Source organism: Triticum aestivum, chromosome 3B (assembly GCF_018294505.1).
Source record: "Triticum aestivum cultivar Chinese Spring chromosome 3B, IWGSC CS RefSeq v2.1, whole genome shotgun sequence".
Classification (NCBI taxonomy): Eukaryota; Viridiplantae; Streptophyta; class Magnoliopsida; order Poales; family Poaceae; genus Triticum; species Triticum aestivum.
In genome coordinates, this window is record NC_057801.1 from 541,245,001 (window position 1) to 541,267,804 (window position 22,804).

The 22,804-nt window shown below is 50.0% G+C and overlaps 1 protein-coding gene across 2 annotated transcripts; it reads right to left on the reverse strand.

The window, feature by feature from the left end:
* Positions 1–259: 259 nt before the first annotated feature.
* LOC123070789 (proline-rich receptor-like protein kinase PERK2) lies at positions 260–12,252 on the reverse strand. Of its 2 annotated transcripts, none has more exons than XM_044494127.1 (8): positions 11,478–12,252; positions 2,157–2,612; positions 1,980–2,066; positions 1,825–1,895; positions 1,674–1,750; positions 1,412–1,559; positions 1,008–1,169; positions 260–877 (listed from the first exon to the last, which is right to left on the reverse strand). In XM_044494127.1, the coding sequence occupies exons 1-8, from the start codon at positions 12,217–12,219 to the stop codon at positions 485–487; spliced, it is 2,136 nt and encodes a 711-aa protein (XP_044350062.1). In that variant the 5' UTR covers positions 12,220–12,252; the 3' UTR covers positions 260–484. The 2 variants fall into 2 exon arrangements, with proteins under 2 accessions (XP_044350062.1, XP_044350061.1); XM_044494126.1 differs by lacking the exon at positions 11,478–12,252 and adding an exon at positions 3,021–4,129.
* Between the last annotated feature and the right edge of the window lie 10,552 nt (positions 12,253–22,804).

Here is a 22,804-nt window from a genome sequence, read left to right on the forward strand (position 1 = left end):
GTCGTTACCTTCCTTGAAGGGGGAAGGGGGGACATCGTCGATGAGTGCAGGTGGTTAACACTCCTGGCGGCGATTTTCATGCGCTTCTCCTCGACGACACTCTAGCGGCGTTTGCAGTTTACTCTTGTGCGTTTTTCGTTTGCATCTTTGGTGTGTTTTGTCATGTTTTTTTTTCAATGAGCTCTCGAGGATTTCCTCAACACCTTGCACCCTTGTTCGGCCGATTGGCTTTATTTTAATATAAAGCGGGACAAGAGCATGTTCCAGGAATTCTCCATCATCTCTTTCTGTTTTATTCATCTTTGTGGTTAATTAATGGACGCACATACAAGTTACAACTTCTTCCACCACCCACCAAAAATCGCATGAACCCGAAATCTGAAACAAAGAAACGCAAACCAAACCCCACAGCGACAGCATCACATATGTACACGAGCGACGATTCCTTGATCACCCGCTCGTAAGGAGTATTCAGTACGTCTCGTCACCCCCGGCTGGTACGTCTGCCAGTGGTGCGCCTGCTGAACCCCTCCGTGGTTCCGCGTCCCGCCTCGCCGCTGGCCCCCTCGGCGGCGCCCCTGCCGGTGCCGGCTCTGTGCGGGAAGTCCGTCATGTCCTCCGTGTCCGCCGCGCTGCTGGCCGTGTACTCGCTGGACGGGTTCAGCCCGTACTCGCTGGTCGGCGCGCTCATCTCGCTGCTGGCGTACTCGCTGATGGTGCCGCCGGCCGTCCCGGTGCCCGGCCCGAACGCCATCCTCCTGAGCCGCCTGACTTCGTCCGTGTTGCCGCCCCCTGAGCGATGCATCGCGCTCTGGCCCGGCGCCATGCCGCCGTTCAGGTCCTCCGCCGACAGCTCGCCCTCCAGGTACCGAACGATCTGATCACATACCATTGACACGAGCGAGTCACTTTGCTTGCTAATGAAGTACAGCGGCGGCGGCGCCAATTCAATGTGCAAACCGCGGGAGAGAAAAGACAGACTGTAGGCGAGGGGATTGGGCACGCACCTGTGCCATCCGCGGGCGAGAGCGCGCCGTCTGGCGCACGGCGGCGGCGGCGCAGGCGACGAGTCGCGCCATGTCGTAGGCGTCATAGTTGGTCCCCAGCTCCGGGTCGATCAGCTCCTCGTAGTTTTCCTCCTCCAAGGCCTTGGTCAGCAGGGGCTTTGCCTGTTCGGAACCCATCGAGGAAACGAATCTGTTACTACTCGCTGCATTTGCGGTGGGAGGTAGACATCCGACGATCAAGTGGGATCAAACAGGATCCTACTCTACACAGTTCTACTCGTTCAAACACGAGTGGATAAGTTTGCGAGAAGGAATTAAAAGGGCGCAACCATCTCAGTACTAAGGACACTCACTAACAGTTCTTCCTTGTAAAAAATCAGGCGATGGATGGTTTGGCAACTCACCCAAGTAGCCAATGTTTCTGGCTGGTGATCTGAGGATGCCATGATAGGCTTCCGTCCGGTGATGAGCTCCAGAAGCATCACGCCGAAGGAGTAGACGTCGGACCGGTCGGTTACTTTGCCGGTGGCGTAATATTCCGGAGCCAGGTATCTGTAGATGGAAGTTTTGACACAACACAAGATTAGTCCACATGTTCCCATGATTCATATACACGGGCAGTTTGTTGGGCTTCTGAGGACTAGGAGTAGTAATCAACCGTCTTACCCAAAAGTTCCCATTACGCGCGTAGAAACAGCAGTATGTTCTGCTTCTTGGCATTTTGCCAGCCCAAAATCTGCGACCTGCACTTAGCAAGAGTTAGATACAAGCAGACGATGCATCAATTGTTGTTGTTGGGTTTTGACGATTTACTTACCTTGGGCTCATAGTTGTAGTCGAGGAGGATGTTGGCCGCCTTGATGTCACGGTGGATGATCTTAGGATGACCTGAGATCAAAGCCAGACATTCAAATATTCAGTGCCAGAACAGCCTCAGGCGACAAAATCCGTATCAGAATGAAATGAACTCACAGTCTTCGTGCAGATACGCGAGGCCCTTCGCCGAGCCGACGGCGATCTTCCACCGGCGAGGCCAATCCAGCGTCGCGCGGGCGCTCCCTGAGACCACAGCCAAAACCAACCTCTTGTGTCAGTCGGTCGGTCCCAGCACTTCCAAAACCAACAGAGCAGTTCGATGGGTGTGCGTACCGTGGTGCAGTTGGGACTCGAGGGTCTTGTTGGGGACGTACTCGTAGACGAGGAGGCGCTGCTCGGCGTGGATGCAGAAGCCGACGAGGGAGACGAGGTTCTTGTGGTGCACGCGGCTGATGATGTCCACCTCGGCGCGGAACTCGCGGTGGCCCTGCCCGCTGCCGGCGCGCAGCTTCTTGATGGCCACCTCCTGCCCCTTCACCGTGCCCTTGTACACGTGCCCGAACCCGCCCTGCCCCAGCAGGTTCTCCTCTGCGAACCCATCCGTCGCCGCCGCCAGCTCGTCGTAGCCGAACGTGCCGCCCGTCATGGCCGGGAGCGGCGGCCCGCCCGGGTCGCCGCCGCTGCTCTGCGCCCACGAGTGCATCAGCGGCGGCGTCGACGACGGCGTCGACAGCGGGTGCGACTGCTGCAGCGGCGTCGTCGGCTGCCTCGGGTCGTAGAAGAAATCCGCTGGCACGAAAAAGCGATCGGTCAGTTCATCACTCGCACCAACACATTCAGAATCTGAATTTCAGACGACAGATGTTCAGTTTCTAGATGGAAAATCGGCATCCCGCGTAGCACTGACGAAAGGAAGTGGAGCACTAATCAAGTCGGTTACGTGCTTCGCGCGCTGGCACGCTGCGCCGTGCCGCGGCGCAAGTCGCTGTCAGCCTGTCGCCAGCACCGTGCCGTAACATCAGGAGAGAATGGCGCGCGGACTCGCACTAGCACCGCGCGTCAGTTAACGCGTTGTTTGCAGTTGCACCGATCGACGACGTCACATGATGGCATGGCATCGCGGAAAAAGTCACGCGCGTGTCAAGAATGGCGTTGTCCGACCGGGCATATGCAGCATGTACAGTAATGTGTACGCACCTCGGGTCTCCGGCCTTCGGCGACGGCGCCGCCTAGACACGAAGCAGAATATCAGGGCGGCCGCGAGCCCGAGCAAGACCACCGCCCCGACGGCCACGCCCACGCCCACCGCGGTCCCGCTGCTCGACGACGACCTGGCTGAGGTCGACGGCGCGGACGCTGACTGCGGCGGCGGCGGCGGAGACAACGTTAGAGGTGACGGAGGAGGCGCTGCTGCAGCTGGGGCGTCGTTCGGGGGCGGCGGCGAAGATGGGACGTCTTCAGGAGGTGGCGGCGTGGCGTCAGGCGGCGGTGGGGATGAACGTGGCACGCCCGTCGGGGGAGGTGGGGATGATGGCGGCGGCCGGCTAGGAGTTGGAGTTGGTGTTGGTGTCGGAGTTGGCCTTGGTGGAGGTGGGGATGGAGTTACCGGCGTTGGGTTTGGCGTCGGTGTTGGCCTTGGTGGAGGTGGCGATGGTGTTACTGGCGTTGGGTTCGGCGTCGGCGTTGGCCTTGGTGGAGGAGGATTCACGGGGGGGTTGACCGGAGGATTCACCGGTGGGTTCACTGGAGGAGGCGTGCTGGCGCCGTCCGGGGGAGGTGGATTTACCGGTGGCGGTGGCGTCCCGGCGGCGTCCGGGGGAGGTGGGGTGACCGGAGGCGTCCCAGAGGCGTCCGGGGGTGGTGGCGTCCCGGCGGCGTCCGGAGGAGGTGGAGAGACCGGCGTAACAACGGGTGGCGTCGGAGCTGGAGTCGCCGGCGGCGTCCCGCCAGCGTCCGGAGCAGGTGGAGAGACCGGCGTAACCGGCGCCGGAGTCACTGGCGGCGTCCCTCCAGCGTCCGGAGCAGGCGGGGAGACCGGCGTAACCGGCGCCGGAGTCACCGGAGGAGATGGACCGGACATGGTGGCTGCGACGTGGTGCAAGTGCCTAACGTTAAACCATGCTACGACTGGCTACGACCAATATAGCGATCGACGGCCGACGGCTGTGAGAGGAGAGAGGAGACGGCTAGCAGAGCGAGGCGCCGATGCAAACGGCAAACACATCTATGGGCCGCGAGCAGTTTAGCCGTTGTGTGGTTTTGCTCGGTATGGTCGTGTACAAATCTCCATTGCTTGCGTGGTTCAGACGACAGAATTGTCTTGCCTCTCTTTTCTTTCTTTTTCTAGCATCCACTACCCAGGGTTTGTTCGATCAGATTGACCGTGCCAAAGTCAATCAGTGAGCCCGATCGATCATTTTTTGTTAGCACTAGCCTCCCCGTGCTAATCATGCCTAGGTTTGGATATTTTCAAAAAAAAAATGCCTAGGTTTGGATGGCAGGTAGACCAGGTCAGATCGATGGTACAGCAGAGCACGCGACCAGCAGCTGGCTCAGCAACCTCACCAACTTCTGCTGCCTTGGCCGTGCGACAGTGCCTGACGGCTCGTTTGCATAGCTAGCGTGCTGGACTAGCGACTAACCAAGTTGCGCTGCAGCTGGCTCGTAGGAGGAGTACTTTTCGGAGCAACTGTAGCGGCGGAAACATGTCTGAATTGTTATGTCGAGGCGTGTGCCTATTCCATATCTCATAGTATTTCCAATCGAATGTACCCGCGCTATATCTTCTCGAGATGAGTAAAATGCATCCTCTTATAAGAGCAGAGTAAGGCTAATGCATCATCTGAATTTAATTATTTTTAATAATAATACAACGAACAATCGGCTATAAATAGTTGTCACGTCGCCTATAAGCCGGCATGTATAGTAGTACTAAGTTATATATGTGCTATTATATTAATAGCTAGCCAACCTCACAAACTGTTTTGGAGTCCGAGCTATAGTTGACTCTTAATACATACCCCGCTTTCTTTCTTTCTCTCCTTCAACTATGCAAATATATAATATTTAAACTCTTAATAGTATGCTTTCATCACCTTATTGTATTTGCTCTAACTAAACTTATCGACAAGTTCATAACCACCAATGCATTTTACTCTTTCAAGAACTCTTATTGAAAATGCAGTTTGGAGCAAGCGATGGCAGGAGGCACGCGACAGGCTGAGCTGTGGCGGAGCGCGAATGATGTGCATGGCTTATTGCGATACGTATCATCGTGATCGCCCTCTAGTGTTTGAATTTGGGCCGGCTCATTAGGGGCAGGCGAGCGGTTCCGCGAAGGCAGCGAGCGGTTTTCTGAACATTCTAGAAGCTTTTCATCTGGTTTTGGGAAGCTTCTAGAACGTTATTTTCCTATGGTTTTCCTAAGTGATTTTTCTGATTTCTTCAAGTTTTTTCCTTTCTTTCCTTTTGTGTTTTATTATTTGTCTTGTTTATTCCCTTTCTATTGTTCCTTTTCTTTTTAAATTCGCTGACATCTTTTTGAATTTGAAAATATTTTTTGAATTCATGTACCTTTTTCGAATTTGAGAAACAGTTTTCTAAATTTGACAATATTTTTGAATTCATGAACAACAAGCAATTTCTATAAAACGAACACTTTTAAATTTACAAACTTTTTATTTTTCGTATTCATGAACAATTTTTGAAATCACGAACAATTTCTGAATTCTTGATATTTTTTTTAAATACTGGGGATAATTTTAGAAGTAATTAAAAAAAGGCAACTACTCTGCGTGGGTCGACTTGCCTAATTTGGGCTGGTCACAGCGCAACTCTTTGATTAGATGCTAGACGGCTGTTCGACGAGCCAGCTCGGCAGCCCGTGACCCTCTCTCGACTTCCTCCTCACTCTGTTTCTCCCACACCGTTGGCACATGCCCCTGCATGGCTCGCGCTCATCGCGCCCATACCCGCGCTACCAGCAAGCTCGAAGCACGTCGCCGGTGAAGCACTTCCATCCACCGCCGCTGCTCGTCCCGACTTGCCGCACTTCGATCCAACGTCGCTGCTCGCCTACCTCGCCGCACTGCTGGCCCCTCGATGTAGCTCCGCTGCGCCGACGCTCGGCCCGCGCTCTCTATGGTTCCAGCAAAAATAGGTGCCAGTTGTAGCAAAAGAAATTGTTGCATGAAGCTCCGCCGCGTGCCCTTAGTTGTTGTGGTATTTGTCGTCGCATCTCACGACCCGGAGGTTGCCGCGTCCCTTGTAGCAAAACGAGCCGATGGTTGAAGCTTTTTGGGTGGCTGGTTCCAGCTTTTGCCGGGGCAGGGGGTCGATTGCAGCTTTGGACTCTCCGGTTGTAACACGCCGCGCCGACGGTTCCAGCAAATATTGTTGCCGGTTCCAGCATTCTCGGCTCGCGGTCGCACGCCGCCCGTCCCGTCGCAGCTCCTCTCGTCGCCGGTTGCAGCTCACGCAACCATGGTTCCAGCAAAAAAAGCTAGTTCCAACATTCTCGGCGCACGCCGCCTGCCCCATCATATCGCAGCTCCTCTTGTCGCCGGTTGCAGCTCGCCGCAACTGTGGTTCCAGCTTACCCGTGGCCGTTTGCAGCACGGACCCGCCGGAGTGCGCGCGACCGCAACAAGTGAGGACGGCGAGTGTGCGGTGTGCCCCACGGCCAGGTCATCGCCGTGGCGAGGCGTCCGCCTGCCGGTGCCGAACTTGCTCGATTCACGGCGTCCTAGCTCGCTGGCCATCGAGCATGCAGCCCGCAGTCCCGCGGTCATCCCGACGCCGACGACCTCGCCTGAAGGTAACGGTTTTACGCGAGGTGGTGCGCGGCCGCATTACCGACGAGCTGCTAGGCAGGCGTAGAGAGATAAAGGGAAGGAGGGAGGCACACTGTTGGCCAAGAAAAACGAGTGGCTCACAGCGATTTGCGCGAGAGATAAAAAAGGGATAGAAATACAACGGTAGTAGGTCCTACTAGTCCTGGGTGGATGTTTAAGCGAGCGAGCGGGACCGGCCGGTCCGCCAATTATAAATGTTTCCCTTAAAAAAACTGATTTTTGTTTACAAACTCATGAGCATTTTTAGAATCCAGGAACAATTTTTCAAAATTGTAAATATTTGTGAATTTGCGGAAAATTTTAAAATTTGTGAAACTTTTTAAATTCGAGAACTTTTTTCCAAAGCTGTGCATTTTTTTTAACTTATGAACATTTTTTGGTTTTCTTAATGCAGTGGGCAAAAGGGAAAAACAGAAGGAACAAATCCTACAGATCCTACCTAATAGCTAATGGTTTAATCTTGATTAGCGACATGGTTTACTGAAGTAGGAGTACGAAAGTTTCAGAAAATCAGGGCTGCTTCGTGTACGCACCTGGAGTGCCGGACGGGGGCACCCTAGGGCGACGGCGCCGCCTGGCCAGGAAGAAGAAGATGACGGCCGCGAGGCCGAGCAAGACCACCGCCCCGACGGCCACGCCCACGCCCAAGCCCACCGTGGTCCTGCTGCTTGACGAGGACTTGGCCAAGGTCGCCGGCACGTCCGTTGAGAGCGGCGGAGGAGGCGGAGACCACGTTAGAGCTGACGGCGGAGGCGCTTGTTCAGCTGGGGCGTCGTTCGGGGCCGGCGGTGAATATGGGACGTCCTCAGGAGGTGGTGGCGTGGCATCAGGCGGTGGTGGAAATGAACGTGGCACGTCCGTCGGCGGAGCTGGGGATGATGGCGGCGGCCTGGGAGGAGTTGGCGTCGGTGTTGGTGTTGGAGTTGGAGTTGGCCTTGGTGGAGGTGGGGACGGTGTTGCTGGCGTTGGGTTTGGCGTTGGCGTGGTCCTTGGTGGAGGCGGCGACGGCGTAACTGGCGTTGGGTTTGGCCGCGTCGGCGGCCTTGGTGGAGGTGGCGACGGTGGAGGCGGTGGAGGAGAATTCACCGGGGGTTGTACTGAAGGTTCCGGCGCTGGAGGATTTACGATGGTCGGGGGTTTCGCGGTAGTAGGCGGAACAGCTGCTACCTGAGGAGGCAGTGAAGGTGGAATTGCTACCGGAGGAGGTGGTGGTGGAGCAGTCACCGGAGAAGGCGGAATTGCTACCGGAGGCGGAGGAGGTGGTGATGGAGTCACCGGAGTAGGCGGAATGGCTACCGGAGGAGGTGGTGATGGAGTCACAGGAGGCGGGGGAGTGGCTTCCGGAGGCGGTGGTGATGGAGTCACTGGAGGAGGCGGATTAAACATGCTAGTGTCTGGAGGAGGTGGGCTATTCACTGGAGCCACCGGAGGCGTCACGACGGGATTGTCTGGAGGAGATGGAGTCACCGGCGTAACCGGCGGCGTCGGAGATGGAGTAACTGGTGTAACAGGCGGCGTCGGAGATGGAGTAACCGGTGGCGACCCGCCGGCGTCCGGAGGAGGTGAACTAGACATGGTGGCTGCGGCTTGGTGGTGCAAGTGCAAGTGCCTTAAGGTTTAACTGTGAGCAAGGCTACGAGTTACGTCTAAATAGTATACTGATGGGCAAAGAGAGGAGAAGAGAGGAGAAGACTCAGTACGGGCTGGACGCAGTTAGCGATGAGGTGGGTTTGCTTAGTTTGGCCATGCAGAATTCTTCTCATGACTTCGCTTACTGGGTTCAAGCGACAGCAACATATCATACGAATTTGGGGCTTCTGTAAAAGAATAGGCTCGTCTCTTTCCTTTCTTATTCTAGTATCCACTATCCAGGGTTAGTTAGATAAGATTGACCGGGCCAAAGTCAACGAGCATGAACGATCATTTTGTTACATTTTTTTTCTATTTTTCGGGCAACTGCAAAAAGAAAATTTGGTTTCGGTCAAGATGCATGCTCAAAGATGCGGACATGGTGGCTGGGCGGAGGCAAGTCCGAGGGTTGACCGTGTGGGCGCAGGGTGGGGTAGGGGTGCGGTACGCCGGCGAGCCGTGAGCCGTGAGCTGTGGAGATGAGTCCGCGGGTTGATGGTGGGGGTGCACACGTGGGGAGGAGTGGTTTTTAGGGTGTGACTTTGGCAACGACGACTTAACGGGCGTAGAGGCTCGGGCAGGGCAGGCCGACGAGGCGACTCGAATAGAGAGGGGCATCGACATCGATCATGGGTGAAGCGAACACTATGAGGCCAGTGATGATGGGCGAACTAACATGGGTGGGAGAAAGACGGGGAGAAGAGGAATGAATACAAAGCATTGGTGACTAAGAGTAGTTTTTTTAATTGGGGGTGAAAGATAGGTGCCCCTTTTTGTTAGCATTGGGGTAGTGCTAATCATGTCAAGTTTAGAAAATCTATACCAGAAATGACATTTTATCATGAATGTAATATACTGTGCATGTATCTATCTTATTTTAAAATACGCACGAGCATATGTATCATGCATGCATCTATCATCTATTGTTGGTTTGAGATTCGTGGCATGTTTTTTGATTGTCCAAAGTTTGTTTTGTTTCATAGTGTTACATTACCTTTTCTTTTTCTTGTTTTGGAATGTATCATGTGTTTCTCTTGTGTACCAACAAATACGAGTGCACTTGTCCCATAGTGGATTATTTGGTACATAATGAAACATGACGATGCATTCTGAAACCAGAAAAAAAACATTATATAATACTCCCTTTATAAAGTAATGATCTAAACGCTCTTATATTTCTTTACGGAGGGAGTACTTTGAAACAATTGTCAAAAGCCATAAAATATAGCACGTATCTCAAAGTAACAATTGAAGGCGAATCCATGCATGATATTTCACATGGATGATGGACGGTAGAAAAGGCACTCTTGGATCGATCCAACAATTATCATGTGACAAGCAACCAAGGTTTTGGCTATCAGATAGATCGATCCAACATTTATATCTATGGCCGGGCCATGGACTGGGGGTATATTAGCAGGCCAGTAGTCGGCCCACTAGGCCACAATGCGGCCCATGCCTGCTACCTGACAGATGGCCTCGTCAGAAGGCGCAACCATGTTGGTGGTCAAGGCACGCATCCTGAGGATCTCGAAAAATTCCATCCGGTAATAATAGACCTAGCACTCTTATAAACCCTAGGCATTGCTCCTTATATAAGGCGAGACTAGGGCTAGACTATATATAATCTTGAATAGATATTTACAGTGAGTACCATGTTCAAGTAACCTCACATAGACACCGACATAACCGTGACATCCCATCAAGGTGGAGGTAGAGGGTGGACAGGGTGGGCCGTAACCTCACATAGACACCGACATAACCGTGACATCCCATCAAGGTGGAGGTAGAGGGTGGACAGGGTGGGCCACGACCCACCCTGAGATTTTTTGAATAGCTTTATAGCATAAGAAAAAAGGTAAAACATATTTTATATGAACAATTCTATTATTGGCCCACCCTGACTAATTGGGCTAGATCAGCTACTGTCAAGTAGTGATGTTTACTTGACATGAGTGTTCGATGGGGTGTTACGCATAATTCTACGGAGGGGAGGGGGAAACCAATCTCTCTGAAAGTACGTAATTTTTCACGGCCTCGAATCCAAGCAGGACTAAAAGATTGCGGTGTGCAAGGTCAATGCACAAGACCTGCTTTTATCCTAAGGTGTTGAGAACGCGATTACCGAGCCGTAACGAATTTTGCCGCCCGGTAACCAAAACCCCGCGAGCAGCTCGCTCAGCAACCTCACCAACTTCGGTTGCCTACTCGCAACAGCAAGGCCTGATGGCTCATTGTCATTGTGTGTAGTACTAGTGATTTTCATGTTGCGCTGCCGCTGACTTAATCTTTTCCAGCGAATTGTGAAGGCGGAAGCATGTCTGGATTGTTATTTTTTTTGTCTGGATTGTTTTTTTTTTTGAATAAGGCAAAAGACTGGCCATTTTCATTGATTAAAAGAGAAATTTGTGAGATAGACGCCGCTCAAGCGGCACAAATGCTAACTAATTACTCTCGCGGCATTACATTACACAAATGCTTGACACCCGCAATAGCCCAAAGCGATGCCTCCTCCTTAATAAGGTTAACAATCACGGCCACCGGTGCCGCTTTATTTCTAGACACGCGCATTCCTTTCTTTCCAAATCTCCCATCCAACAAGGTGGATCAACGATGAGAGAGCCTTTCTTTGATGAGCAATGTTGATGATTCCTTGCCACCAAGCTTTAACCGATTGTTATTTACGTTTGTACTTGTTCCACTCCAAATGTTCAATCCAATGTTGCGTAGGACTATATCTTCTTCGAGAACTATACAAAAGTGCGGTCGTTCGAGCGCGGATTTCTAGCTTTCGGGCTCCCAGGGAGCCCAAATTTTTGAAAAATATATCAAAATTTGAATTTTAAAGTCCCAAAAAAATATGAACAAATAAACATGTACATGAGTGTATATTGCATGTTTGTAAAAAAATTCATGATGAAATGTTTTGACGTGAGCAACACACAAAAAACCACAGTACGTGTGTATTTTTTTGTTCAGAATTGTTTGTTTGAATTTTCAAAAATGGGGCTCGGATTGAGTAATCAAGCTGCAAAACGCCGGATCAACACTTTTTGCTGTTCTGTGCGAGGAAAGAGCTGGTTCAGCAAGATCATCATTTTATTGAAAGTACTAATTTCCCGTTTCACATGGGCTACTTCGTGTATGCAATATGTATAGTACGTGTACGCACCTGGGGTCCCCGGCGGCGGTACCCTACGGCGACGGCGCCGCTTGGAGACGAAGAAGAAGATCAGCGCGGCCGCGAGGCCAAGCAAGACCACTGCCCCGACGGCCACGCCCACGCCCAACGCGGTCCCGCTGCTTGACGAGGACTTGGCGGATGTCGACGGCGCTTCTGCTGACTGCGGCGGCGGCGGCGGATAAAACGTAAGAGCTGAGGGCGGAGGCGCTGTTGCAGCTGGGGCGTCGATCGGGAGCGGCGGCGAAGATGGGACGTCCTCAGGAGGTGGAGGCGTGGCGTCAGGCGGCGCTGGGGAGGACGGCGGCGGCCTGCGAGGAGTTGGTGTTGGCGTGGGAGTTTGCCTTGGTGGAGGCGGGGACGGTGTTACTGGCGTTGGGTTTGGCGTCGGCGTGGGCCTTGGTGGAGATGGGGACGGTGTTACCGGCGTTGGGTTCGGCGTCGTTGGCGGCCTTGGTGAAGGTGGTGGCGGTGAAGGCGGTGGAGGAGAATTCACCGGGGGTAGCACTGGAGGATTCACGATGGTGGGAGGATCCGCCTGGACCGGAGTAGGCGGAACTGCTACCGGAGAAGGCGGAATTGCTACGGGCGATGGAGTAGGCGGAACTGGAGTAACCGGAGATGGGGTCACCGGAGTAGGCGGAACTGGAGTCACCGGTGATGGGGTCACCGGAGTAGGCGGAACTGGAGTCACCGGCGGCAACCCGGCGTCCGGAGGAGGGGGGCTGGACATGGTGGCTGCGGCGTGGTGCAAGTGGCTAGCGTTGAACTATCTCCACGTCTACGACTTTACGACTAATATACCGACTGATGGGCAAGAGAAGAGACAAGAGTAACGCGAGGCGCCGGTGCAAACACATCCGTCTATGAGCTGGATGCAGTTAGCCATTAGGTGTTTTGCTTGCTGGGTTCAAGCGACAGCAACATATCATGTACGAATTCTTCACCTACGAAATCATACTATCATACTAGGAACCAATTATGGCTTCCTGTAAAAGAATGGGATCGTCTCTTTTCTCTTCCTTATTCTAGTATCCACTATCCGGGGTTGTTAGTGTAATGCCCTCGATGCGACTATATCTCCCACGTGTCGAGGCACGACTTAGAGGCATAATTGCATTGAACGCATATGTCGCCAGTGAGGTAATCTTCACACAACCCATGTAATATATAAAGGAAAGACATACATAGGTGGCTTACAATCGCCACTTCACACAATTACATGAATAAAGCATTACATCAACCAAATACAAACAGGGTCCGACTACGGAACCAAAATAAAAGAAGAACCCCAAATGCGACAAAGGTCCCCGATCGACCCCAACTGGGCTCCACTACTGATCAACTAGCACGGAAACAACACAAAGGACAAGATCTTTAACGAGCTCCTCCTGAGCTTGGTTGCGTCATCTGCACGGACTCATCGGCACCTGCAAGCTGGTTTTGGAAGTATCTGTGAGCCACGAGGACTCAGCAATCTCACACCCGCGAGATCAATACTATTTAAGCTTATGGGTAAGGTAAATGTATGAGGTGGAGCTGCAGCAAGCGTCTAGCATATATGGTGGCTAACATACGCGAATGAGAGCGAGAAGAGAAGGCAAAGCACGGTCGATAAAGGTATGATCAAGAAATGATCCTATAGCAACCTACGCCAAGCATAACTCCAACAACCGTGTTCACTTCCCGGACTCCGCCGGAAAGAGACCATCACGGTTACACACGCGGTTGATTCATTTTAATTAAGGTCGACTTCAGGTTTTCTACAACCGGACATTAACAAATTCCCATCTGCCCATAACCGCGGGCACGGCTTTCGAAAGTTCAAATCCCTGCAGGGGTGTCCCAACTTAGCCCATCACAAGCTCTCACGGTCAACGAAGGAATAGACCTCCACCCGAGACGTTCCGATCAGGCTCGGTATCCCGGTACAACAAGACATTTCGACAGGGTAAAACTAAACCAACAACACCGCCCGAATGTGCCGACAAATCCCGATAGGAGCTTCACATATCTCTTTCTCAGGGCACACTCAGATGAGACATCCTACGAGTAAAATCATCCCTCAAGTTGCCCCGAGGTGGCCCCGCAGTCTACTCGGTCGGACCAACACTCAGAGGAGCACTGGTCCGGGGGGGTTAAAATAAAGATGACCCTTGAGTCTGCAGAACCCAAGGGAAAGAAAAGGCTAGGTGGCGAATGGTAAAACCAATGTTGGGCATTGCTGGAAGAGCTTTACTTAAGGCGAATTGTCAAGGGGTTCCCATTATAGCCCAACCGCGTAAGGGACGCAAAAATCCGGGAACATAACACCGATATGACGGAAACTAGGGCGGCAAGAGTGGAACAAAACACCAGGCCTAAGGCCGAGTCTTCCACCCTTTACCAAGTATATAGATGCATTAATTAAATAAGATATATAGTGATATCCCAACAAGTAACATGTTCCAACAAGAAACAACATCTCCATGTTCCAACAAGGAACAAACTTCAATCTTCACCTGCAACTAACAACGCTATAAGAGGGGCTGAGCAAAGCGGTAACATAGCCAAACAATGGTTTGCTAGGACATGGTGGGTTAGAGGTTTGACATGGCAATTTGGGAGGCTGATAAGCAAATGGTAGGCATCGTAGCATTGGCATAGCAAAGAGTGAGCAAACTATCATAGCAAACATAGTAGTGATTTCGAGGGTATGATCATCTTGCCTTAAATCCCGCAATGAAGAAGAACGAGTCCATGAAGAAGACAAACGGACGTAGACGAACGGTTCCTCACAAACGCAACGTTGTCGGAAACAACCCGAAGAAGCACACCGGAAAGAAGCAAACAACATAGTAAACAACAAACACATCAACATGGCATGAAGCATAAACGAGTATGATGCATGTCCGGTTTAATGATACATGTCATGGCAAAATGCACAAGCAATCCTACAAATTAAGTGGAGCTCAATATGCAACGAGTTGCATATTGACAAAACACCACATCAATTATTTAGTTCTCTCTTGTTTATGTACCCAACAATATTAAATGTTATTAAACAGGGCAAGCGGGTGAAGCAAATGAAAACTACCTATCTAGTCAAGGTTAAATGAGGCCGGAAGCAACGAACAACAATTCAGGAAACTCCCCATATGTCATTTAGTAATTTAAGGCAACCACAATTTTAAACATTTTAAATGTTGTTATCATGATGCGGATGACATATACAAGTTTATGCTTTTTTTATTGGAAATGTTGACATGAGCATGTTATGAAGCATTAGTCGCCATGGCGGAATGAAAAGGGTGCCACGGCGGCGAAACAGAAATGGTGCCACGGCAACATTCCGAAAATGATGCCACGACGGCATATCCGAAAATTGTGCCACGGCAACATATCGGTTCCGGTAACTCGATTGAGATGTCGATGCAAGAGAGAAGTGTGCGGATGTGCGCAACATGCTAGAGATGGTGGGGTGCTCCCGACTTCCGGGTTCCCACGGGACGGCAGCATGGAAAACGAGTGACAATTCGGACACGGTGCAAACATACGGTTCATCTCATACATGCAAGAGCATCTCATCGCGGTCGTCTCGGGTTATACCTTTGAAGCGAGCGTTTTCGGGGCGGATCGAGTTCGGTACGAAGTAGGGGAAGTAGACGTTCGCGGGTCGTCGAGGGAAGTAGTGGTACATGACGACGGTAGTGGAAGTAGTGGTACATGGCGACGGTAATGGTACACGTTCGTTCGGAGAGGTACTTGATGACTCCAACGTCTTCGGGGCGACGGTAGTTGTACATGGTCCAGGAGACGTCGATCGTTCAGGGTCCGACTTGCGAGTCTTGCCGACATGAGTGGTACTTGGCGTTCTCGAATCCGTGTCTTGTCGGTCCAAAACGAAGGAACACCAGGGCCTCGTTTGGCAGCAGCAAGGAGGCGATGGAACAGCAGGCTGAGGAAGATGCGGCACTGGGCTGGCCTATGGTGGAGGTCAACTCCGACGGGGACGGGCCACCGGAGTCAGTTCCGGCGAGGAACGGCAAGGGTGGCGGAGGCCACTCGGATCTGGACGAGGTTGGAGCAAGACTGCGCTCCCGCGGTTGAAGACGAACGGCGACGGCGCGGCACTCTAGGAGGCAGCAGGGCACGGGGATGACAGGGGCGTGGCCGCAGGGTCGTCCATGGCGTCCCTGACCTCCGGAGCACAGCGGGGCAACAAGGAGGGGTCCGCGGGGACGGGACGAGGCGATTGGGCGCGCGCAGAGGCGACGGGGCCGCCGGAGTTGGTCTCCAGGTGGCGGCGCGGGAGGCCTGGCGCGGCGTCGGTGAGAGGATGCAGCAGCTGCTGCTGCTGCCGGCGGCGAGGTCGAGGCGGTGCGGTTCCAGGGGCGGCGAGGAGGAGGTCGAGCGCGGCGCTCCTGGTCGCAGCGACCGGAGGGGCGACGGGGCAGGACGGTGGCGGGGCCTGGCTGCGGCGGAGGTCAAGGTCGGACCCGAAGATGGGTGGCCTCGGCGACGGGGACTCGTCGGGGCAGGGAGGTGCAGCAAGGCGGGACGGCAGGGCAAGGAGGCTGAGAGGGGCGAGGCGGAGAAGGTTCGGCGGCGGGGTCGTGCGCGAGGGCTCTGCTCCTCTCTCTCCCTGTGAGGATGGGGGCACAAGCGAGGGAGAGGGAGAGATCGAGAGGAGGGAGGCGAGGGGATCGGCGATGCGCTGCGCGAGGAGATGGGGGTCGGGCGCGAGGAGAGGGAATCGATCGATGAGTGTGTGGCGGCGGCACAGAGGGAGAGATCGACAGGAGGGAGTCGGGCTAGGGTTAGAGGGGGGCGCGGCTGGGCCTTAGAGGCAAACGGGCCGGTCTGGTTTGCTGGGCTCTCTTCTCCCTCTCTCTTCAAAACTCTTCCAAAAACAGAAAAGCAAAGAAAGAAAGGGAGAGAAAAGAAATGAGTGGACAAGAATTTGGGCATGGGGGTAATTTTCCCGGACTCGCATAAATGCGCTTGTTCCAAGAAAAATAGAAAGGCCATGATTGAAAGATTTAAATTCAAACTCATTTGAAATTCAAATGGGTTTGAACTAGGACTTGATGAAAGGAAGGTCCAAAAATGTTTGGATTTTTGGTGGAGTTCCAGAAAATGACGAAATAAATTATTGGACAAGTTTGAGGTCAAAGGCATGGGGAATTATTTTGCACGTGGGTTATGGTGATTTCTGAAATAAAGAAATATTTAATATAGCTCCCTAATATTGGAGGATATGTTATAAAGAGAAGTCACCCTGTGAGTTCCCTCGGTTTAAATAGATCAAAAGATCTATGCAATTTATTTAGATGAGTTTTAAAAATAAATGGCATGATGGCATGATGACATGATGCGATGCAAAAATAAAAGAGCAAGCACAAAAGAAACACACGGCGAAACTCGGAATAGCTGGAAGGCATCTGAAGCTCCGGTCTTGGGGCGTCACAACACTCCACCACTACGAGAGGATCTCGTCCCGAGATCTAGAATGGCACCGGAGAGAAACGGAAGAGGAAGAGAAGAGGTAAAACTAAGTTGCTTCTTCGACAAAAGAGTGAAACCAAAGAACCTTGAGAGGTTGAAAAGTTGAAAGAAAGGACATAACAGAGTTGAACACAATTGAGAGCACTGCGGTAGAAAATAGAAACAAGGAACACCATGTGAACCTTGGAGGTTGCAAAGCTATGAATGACGAGTAGAATGGACAAGAAGGAATTGAAACAGCTCTAGTTGCAACGAGATAAACAAGGAACAAGGAAGATCAAATTCGGACAGCACTCCAGTTGAAAAGAGATGCAAGACTTGATAAGATGAAAAGAACTTGAAAAGAGGATGCACCACTCCGGTTAAATGGATAAGCACGAAAAGAACATGATCCTCCCAATTCGAGATGATGAGTGAAAAGAGCAACATCACAATGCCTCTGGAAGAAAGAATAGAAGATAAATCATTGGAATAACCGAATGGAGAAGAAAATGCCAACTTCTGCCACAAATGAGCTTGGAAAGCACCCTTCCAAGAAGGTTACAACGGGGTTGTTGGAAAACCAACAACGAAACGAATAAGCTTGTAGTGGGCTTATGGAAAACATCTCAAAACTATGAGGTGACAACCTGCCACTCACGGGAAAAGGATTGGATTGATATCAACAAGGAGACGAGAACTTATTTCGCCGGGAGGATAAATGAAGAACTTGGGTCATTTATAAGCACCATAGATAGCAACAAACCTTAGGGAAGGCTTTAGGTGGAATATAACCCAAGATAATTCCAACGAATAGGTTGATGGATTTAAAATATCTCATACTTGATAACTTGTGAATCATGAAACACGAAGGAAAATTATCGGAAATGACATAACACCACCTCCGATAATATGGTAGACAGAATCTCACTCCGGATTACAAGAAGAAGACTGCTTGAGCTCCTTAAAAGAATCTCGATGAAAACTTTGAGAAGGAAATAAATCCTTGATGAACCATCATGTAGAACCTCCATGAAGAACTCCGGTAACAAAAAGATGATCCAATGGAAGGAAAAAGAAGTTGAAAACACAAGGTGAAACCTTGTAATGATTTAGATGAATCTCCGTGGTGATATAATTGCCAGAGCTTGAGACTCCGGGAACGCAAAATGAATCAAGTGAAACCGAGAATTTGATGGGCCTCCGGAATAAGGAATTAGTATCTTGGGTGAAACAAGAATAAGAATTACATTATGCTTATCCTTCACCATTTTAAATTGATGACAAGAAACGGATTTGGCATACTACTTATTCTCGTAGAAAGGATTAAGATAGATATTGCGCAAACTTGAGAAAGTCTTCAACGATCCACCGGTAGAATTTAGAAAGCACGAATGCATAGATATGATACACGAAGGAAGAAAACTCTTGAACGAACCACCGTAAGAATTAAAATAAATGAAGTAAAGGGATGAATCACCGGTTAGAATTAGCAAATACACGAAGATGCTTGAGAGGATTTAGATACATGAGAACGACGAGATCACGAGCCGATTAAAGATCACTTGAACGAAGCACCGGTATGATTTAGAGTATGCGAGCTGAAAGCTGGACTGAATCAATCTTAGACGATGGGCTCCGGATAATCTGACAGAAAAATACTCTGAATTACTCCGGATGAGTGAAAAGAATTCTGACAATCGAAAACAACTATGAGAGGATGGCATAACGCTAGAACCACGAACCTTGAAGAGAAAGGAGCAAGATTGAGAGAAAAAAAATCTTCTTCGGTCTTCAAATGCTGGGAATGACGATGAGAAACACCACCAAATTGTTGAGATCTCCGGGATTAAAATTGGAAAGGTTGAACCAACGATGAAAGAATTTGAAAGATCAAGGAGAAAGGCATTTGACTGATGATAACTCATTCTTACGTCAAACTTGGAAAAGAATTTGAGAGTAACGCCAGGAAAATAAGAAGAGTCAGGTAAGATCCTGGAAAAAGACCTGTGGGCTAGGGCCCACTTAAAAGAAACACCGTTGAACAATTTGAAGAGAGATAATGCACCGGTTGAAATAAAAGACTTGAATGAGAGAACATCCTCGAAAGATCTTGAACGAATGCATAGTGGAAACACGAATCTTCGAGATATCTTGAGCATTCCGGAACAATTGAATAGCGAGAAATGAATGAATATGAGGAGCACCGTCAATAGAAGGTATTTGAAACGAGAAAAGGGGATATAATCGACAAATCTTGACTTGAATCCACCGGAGAAGAAAAGAAAGAAGAATGACGAACTTGAATCTCCGTTAGAAACTTCATGAGAATCACCGGATAAGAACATTGAAGGAAAAGAATGGAGAGACTTCACAGCAATAAGATGGATACTTGATCAATAATTCTGAATCCTTCAAGAAAACAAGGGTGGGATGGTGGGAAAACACCGTTGAGAACGAAACAAACACCGTTGAGAAGGAATGATAATTGATCTTGCTGATGTTGAAATGATCGGATCCACTTGAAGAGAGACACACTGGTTGAAAAGGATTGGCAAGACAATCTCGATTATCCAGAATGATTAGTATTCAAATCGGAGTATGAGAACACCATTTGGGGAAGGTATGGAATCAACACTTGACATTGAGGCAACTTGAATACCACAACTCAAAACAAAACAAAGGATTGGCTTGCAAAATAAGCCGGAACAAACATATGATAGAGATTTCGTCCGAAGTTTTCGTGGTGGGGCCTACACGGGCTCGATCGTACAGCACCATCATGTACAAGGTAGTGCACATGACATACGAAGCGTCCCCGAGTCGGCATAGCCAAGGACTTTTTAAGACACAACGAGACCACTGTAAAACCAACCGTGAATAGGCGGACCACTAGACGTCGAACCCCAATTTCAAATAATACATCTGTCGGAAAGATATCCTAAGAGCTACTTGAATACCCACCTATGACACCTCCGAAATTTTCTGGTTATGCAATCAGGTGTTGGGGATACAGGGGAAGCATAATATCTCACCCAAACTAACAAATCCTACATCCAGCTGTATCCATCCTTCAACACATAACCAAGAAACCTTCGGAAATCATCTACCTCAACCTTCGAAAAGCATCCGTTATACAAGTTATGGCAATACTCCCGAACTCCCGCCCCAGTACTGGGTGGTGTCGAGGTTATCTCACCAACGAACTGCATAAAAGAGATTTTCGATGTCGGCGTACTAAACTCAGGTATTCCAGAACTGCAATGATAAAATTATGATGACAACACCTCAGAGCTCCACTCCCCGGGACACTTCCACAAAACCCCTGACAGGAGGCACCAAGACAATGTTCTCATCATAAAACCATCAGAACGATTCCAAGATACCCGCGTGATCCTAAAAAAAATTTAGTGAAATTTGAGAAGAGAAGAGTCAAAACTCTACGTCAGGATGCCTTACCAGAGCGATGAGGAGACTGGGAAGTAAAAAGAATTCCTAAACTCTCCGATATATAATTCCTAAAGACTCAAAACATTTTATCTAGACACAACTCGGCCGCTAAAAACGATCAAGCAATGGGGCTCCTAAGGTCGGGGAAGGCTCTGATACCAACTTGTAACGCCCTCGATGCGACTATATCTCCCACGTGTCGAGGCACGACTTAGAGGCATAATCGCATTGAAGGCATATGTCGCAAGTGAGGTAATCTTCACACAACCCATGTAATATATAAAGGAAAGAGATACATAGTTGGCTTACAATCGCCACTTCACACAATTACATGAATAAAGCATTACATCAACCAAATACAAACAGGGTCCGACTACGGAACCAAAATAAAAGAAGAACCCCAAATGCGACAAAGGTCCCCGATCGACCCCAACTGGGCTCCACTACTGATCAACTAGCACGGAAACAACACAAAGGACAAGATCTTTAACGAGCTCCTCCTAAGCTTGGTTGCGTCATCTGCACGGACTCATCGGCACCTGCAAGCTGGTTTTGGAAGTATCTGTGAGCCACGGGGACTCAGCAATCTCATACCCGCGAGATCAAGACTATTTAAGCTTATGGGTAAGGTAAATGTATGAGGTGGAGCTGCAGCAAGCGTCTAGCATATATGGTGGCTAACATACGCGAATGAGAGCGAGAAGAGAAGGCAAAGCACGGTCGATAAAGGTATGATCAAGAAATGATCCTATAGCTACCTACGCCAAGCATAACTCCAACAACCGTGTTCACTTCCCGGACTCCGCCGGAAAGAGACCATCACGGTTACACACGCGGTTGATTCATTTTAATTAAGGTCGACTTCAGGTTTTCTACAACCGGACATTAACAAATTCCCATCTGCCCATAACCGCGGGCACGGCTTTCGAAAGTTCAAATCCCTGCAGGGGTGTCCCAACTTAGCCCATCACAAGCTCTCACGGTCAACGAAGGAATAGACCTCCACCCGAGACATTCCGATCAGGCTCGGTATCCCGGTACAACAAGACATTTCGATAGGGTAAAACTAAACCAGCAACACCGCCCGAATGTGCCGACAAATCCCGATAGGAGCTTCACATATCTCTTTCTCAGGGCACACTCAGATGAGACATCCTACGAGTAAAACCATCCCTCAAGTTGCCCCAAGGTGGCCCCGCAGTCTACTCGGTCGGACCAACACTCGGAGGAGCACTGGCCCGGGGGGGTTAAAATAAAGATGACCCTTGAGTCTGCAGAACCCAAGGGAAAGAAAAGGCTAGGTGGCGAATGGTAAAACCAATGTTGGGCATTGCTGGAAGAGCTTTACTTAAGGCGAACTGTCAAGGGGTTCCCATTATAGCCCAACCGCGTAAGGGACGCAAAAATCCGGGAACATAACACCGATATGACGGAAACTAGGGCGGCAAGAGTGGAACAAAACACCAGGCATAAGGCCGAGTCTTCCACCCTTTACCAAGTATATAGATGCATTAATTAAATAAGATATATAGTGATATCCCAACAAGTAACATGTTCCAACAAGAAACAACATCTCCATGTTCCAACAAGGAACAAACTTCAATCTTCACCTGCAACTAACAACGCTATAAGAGGGGCTGAGCAAAGCGGTAACATAGCCAAACAATGGTTTACTAGGACATGGTGGGTTAGAGGTTTGACATGGCAATTTGGGAGGCTGACAAGCAAATGGTAGGCATCGTAGCATTGGCATAGCAAAGAGCGAGCAAACTTGCCTTAAATCCCGCAAGGAAGAAGAACGAGTCCATGAAGAAGACAAATGGACGTAGACGAACGGTTCCTCACAAACGCAACGTTGTCGGAAACAACCCGAAGAAGCACACCGGAAAGAAGCAAACAACATAGTAAACAACAAACACATCAACATGGCATGAAGCACAAACGAGTATGATGCATGTCCGGTTTAATGATACATGTCATGGCAAAGTGCACAAGCAATCCTACAAATTAAGTGGAGCTCAATATGCAACGAGTTGCATATTGACAAAACACCACATCAATTATTTAGTTCTCTCTTGTTTATGTACCCAACAATATTAAATGTTATTAAACAGGGCAAGCGGGTGAAGCAAATGAAAACTACCTATCTAGTCAAGGTTAAATGAGGCCGGAAGCAACGAACAACAATTCCGGAAACTCCCCATATGTCATTTAGCAATTTAAGGCAACCACAATTTTAAACATTTTAAATGTTGTTATCATGATGCGGATGACATATACAAGTTTATGCTTTTTTTATTGGAAATGTTGACATGAGCATGTTATGAAGCATTAGTCACCATGGCGGAATGAAAAGGGTGCCACGGTGGCGAAACAGAAATGGTGCCACGGCAACATTCCGA

What these genes read in the sequence shown, in the direction of transcription:
- LOC123070789 (XM_044494126.1), bottom strand. Translation starts at nt 3,903, where the DNA reads ATGTCCGGTCCATCTCCTCCGGTGACTCCGGCGCCGGTTACGCCGGTC. An exon ending in CGCGTATCTGCACGAAGACT is followed by an intron (nt 1,896 to 1,979) that starts GTGAGTTCATTT and finishes CTTTGATCTCAG; the next exon opens with GTCATCCTAAGATCATCCAC. An exon ending in CAGAAACATTGGCTACTTGG is followed by an intron (nt 1,170 to 1,411) that starts GTGAGTTGCCAA and finishes GGTTCCGAACAG; the next exon opens with GCAAAGCCCCTGCTGACCAA.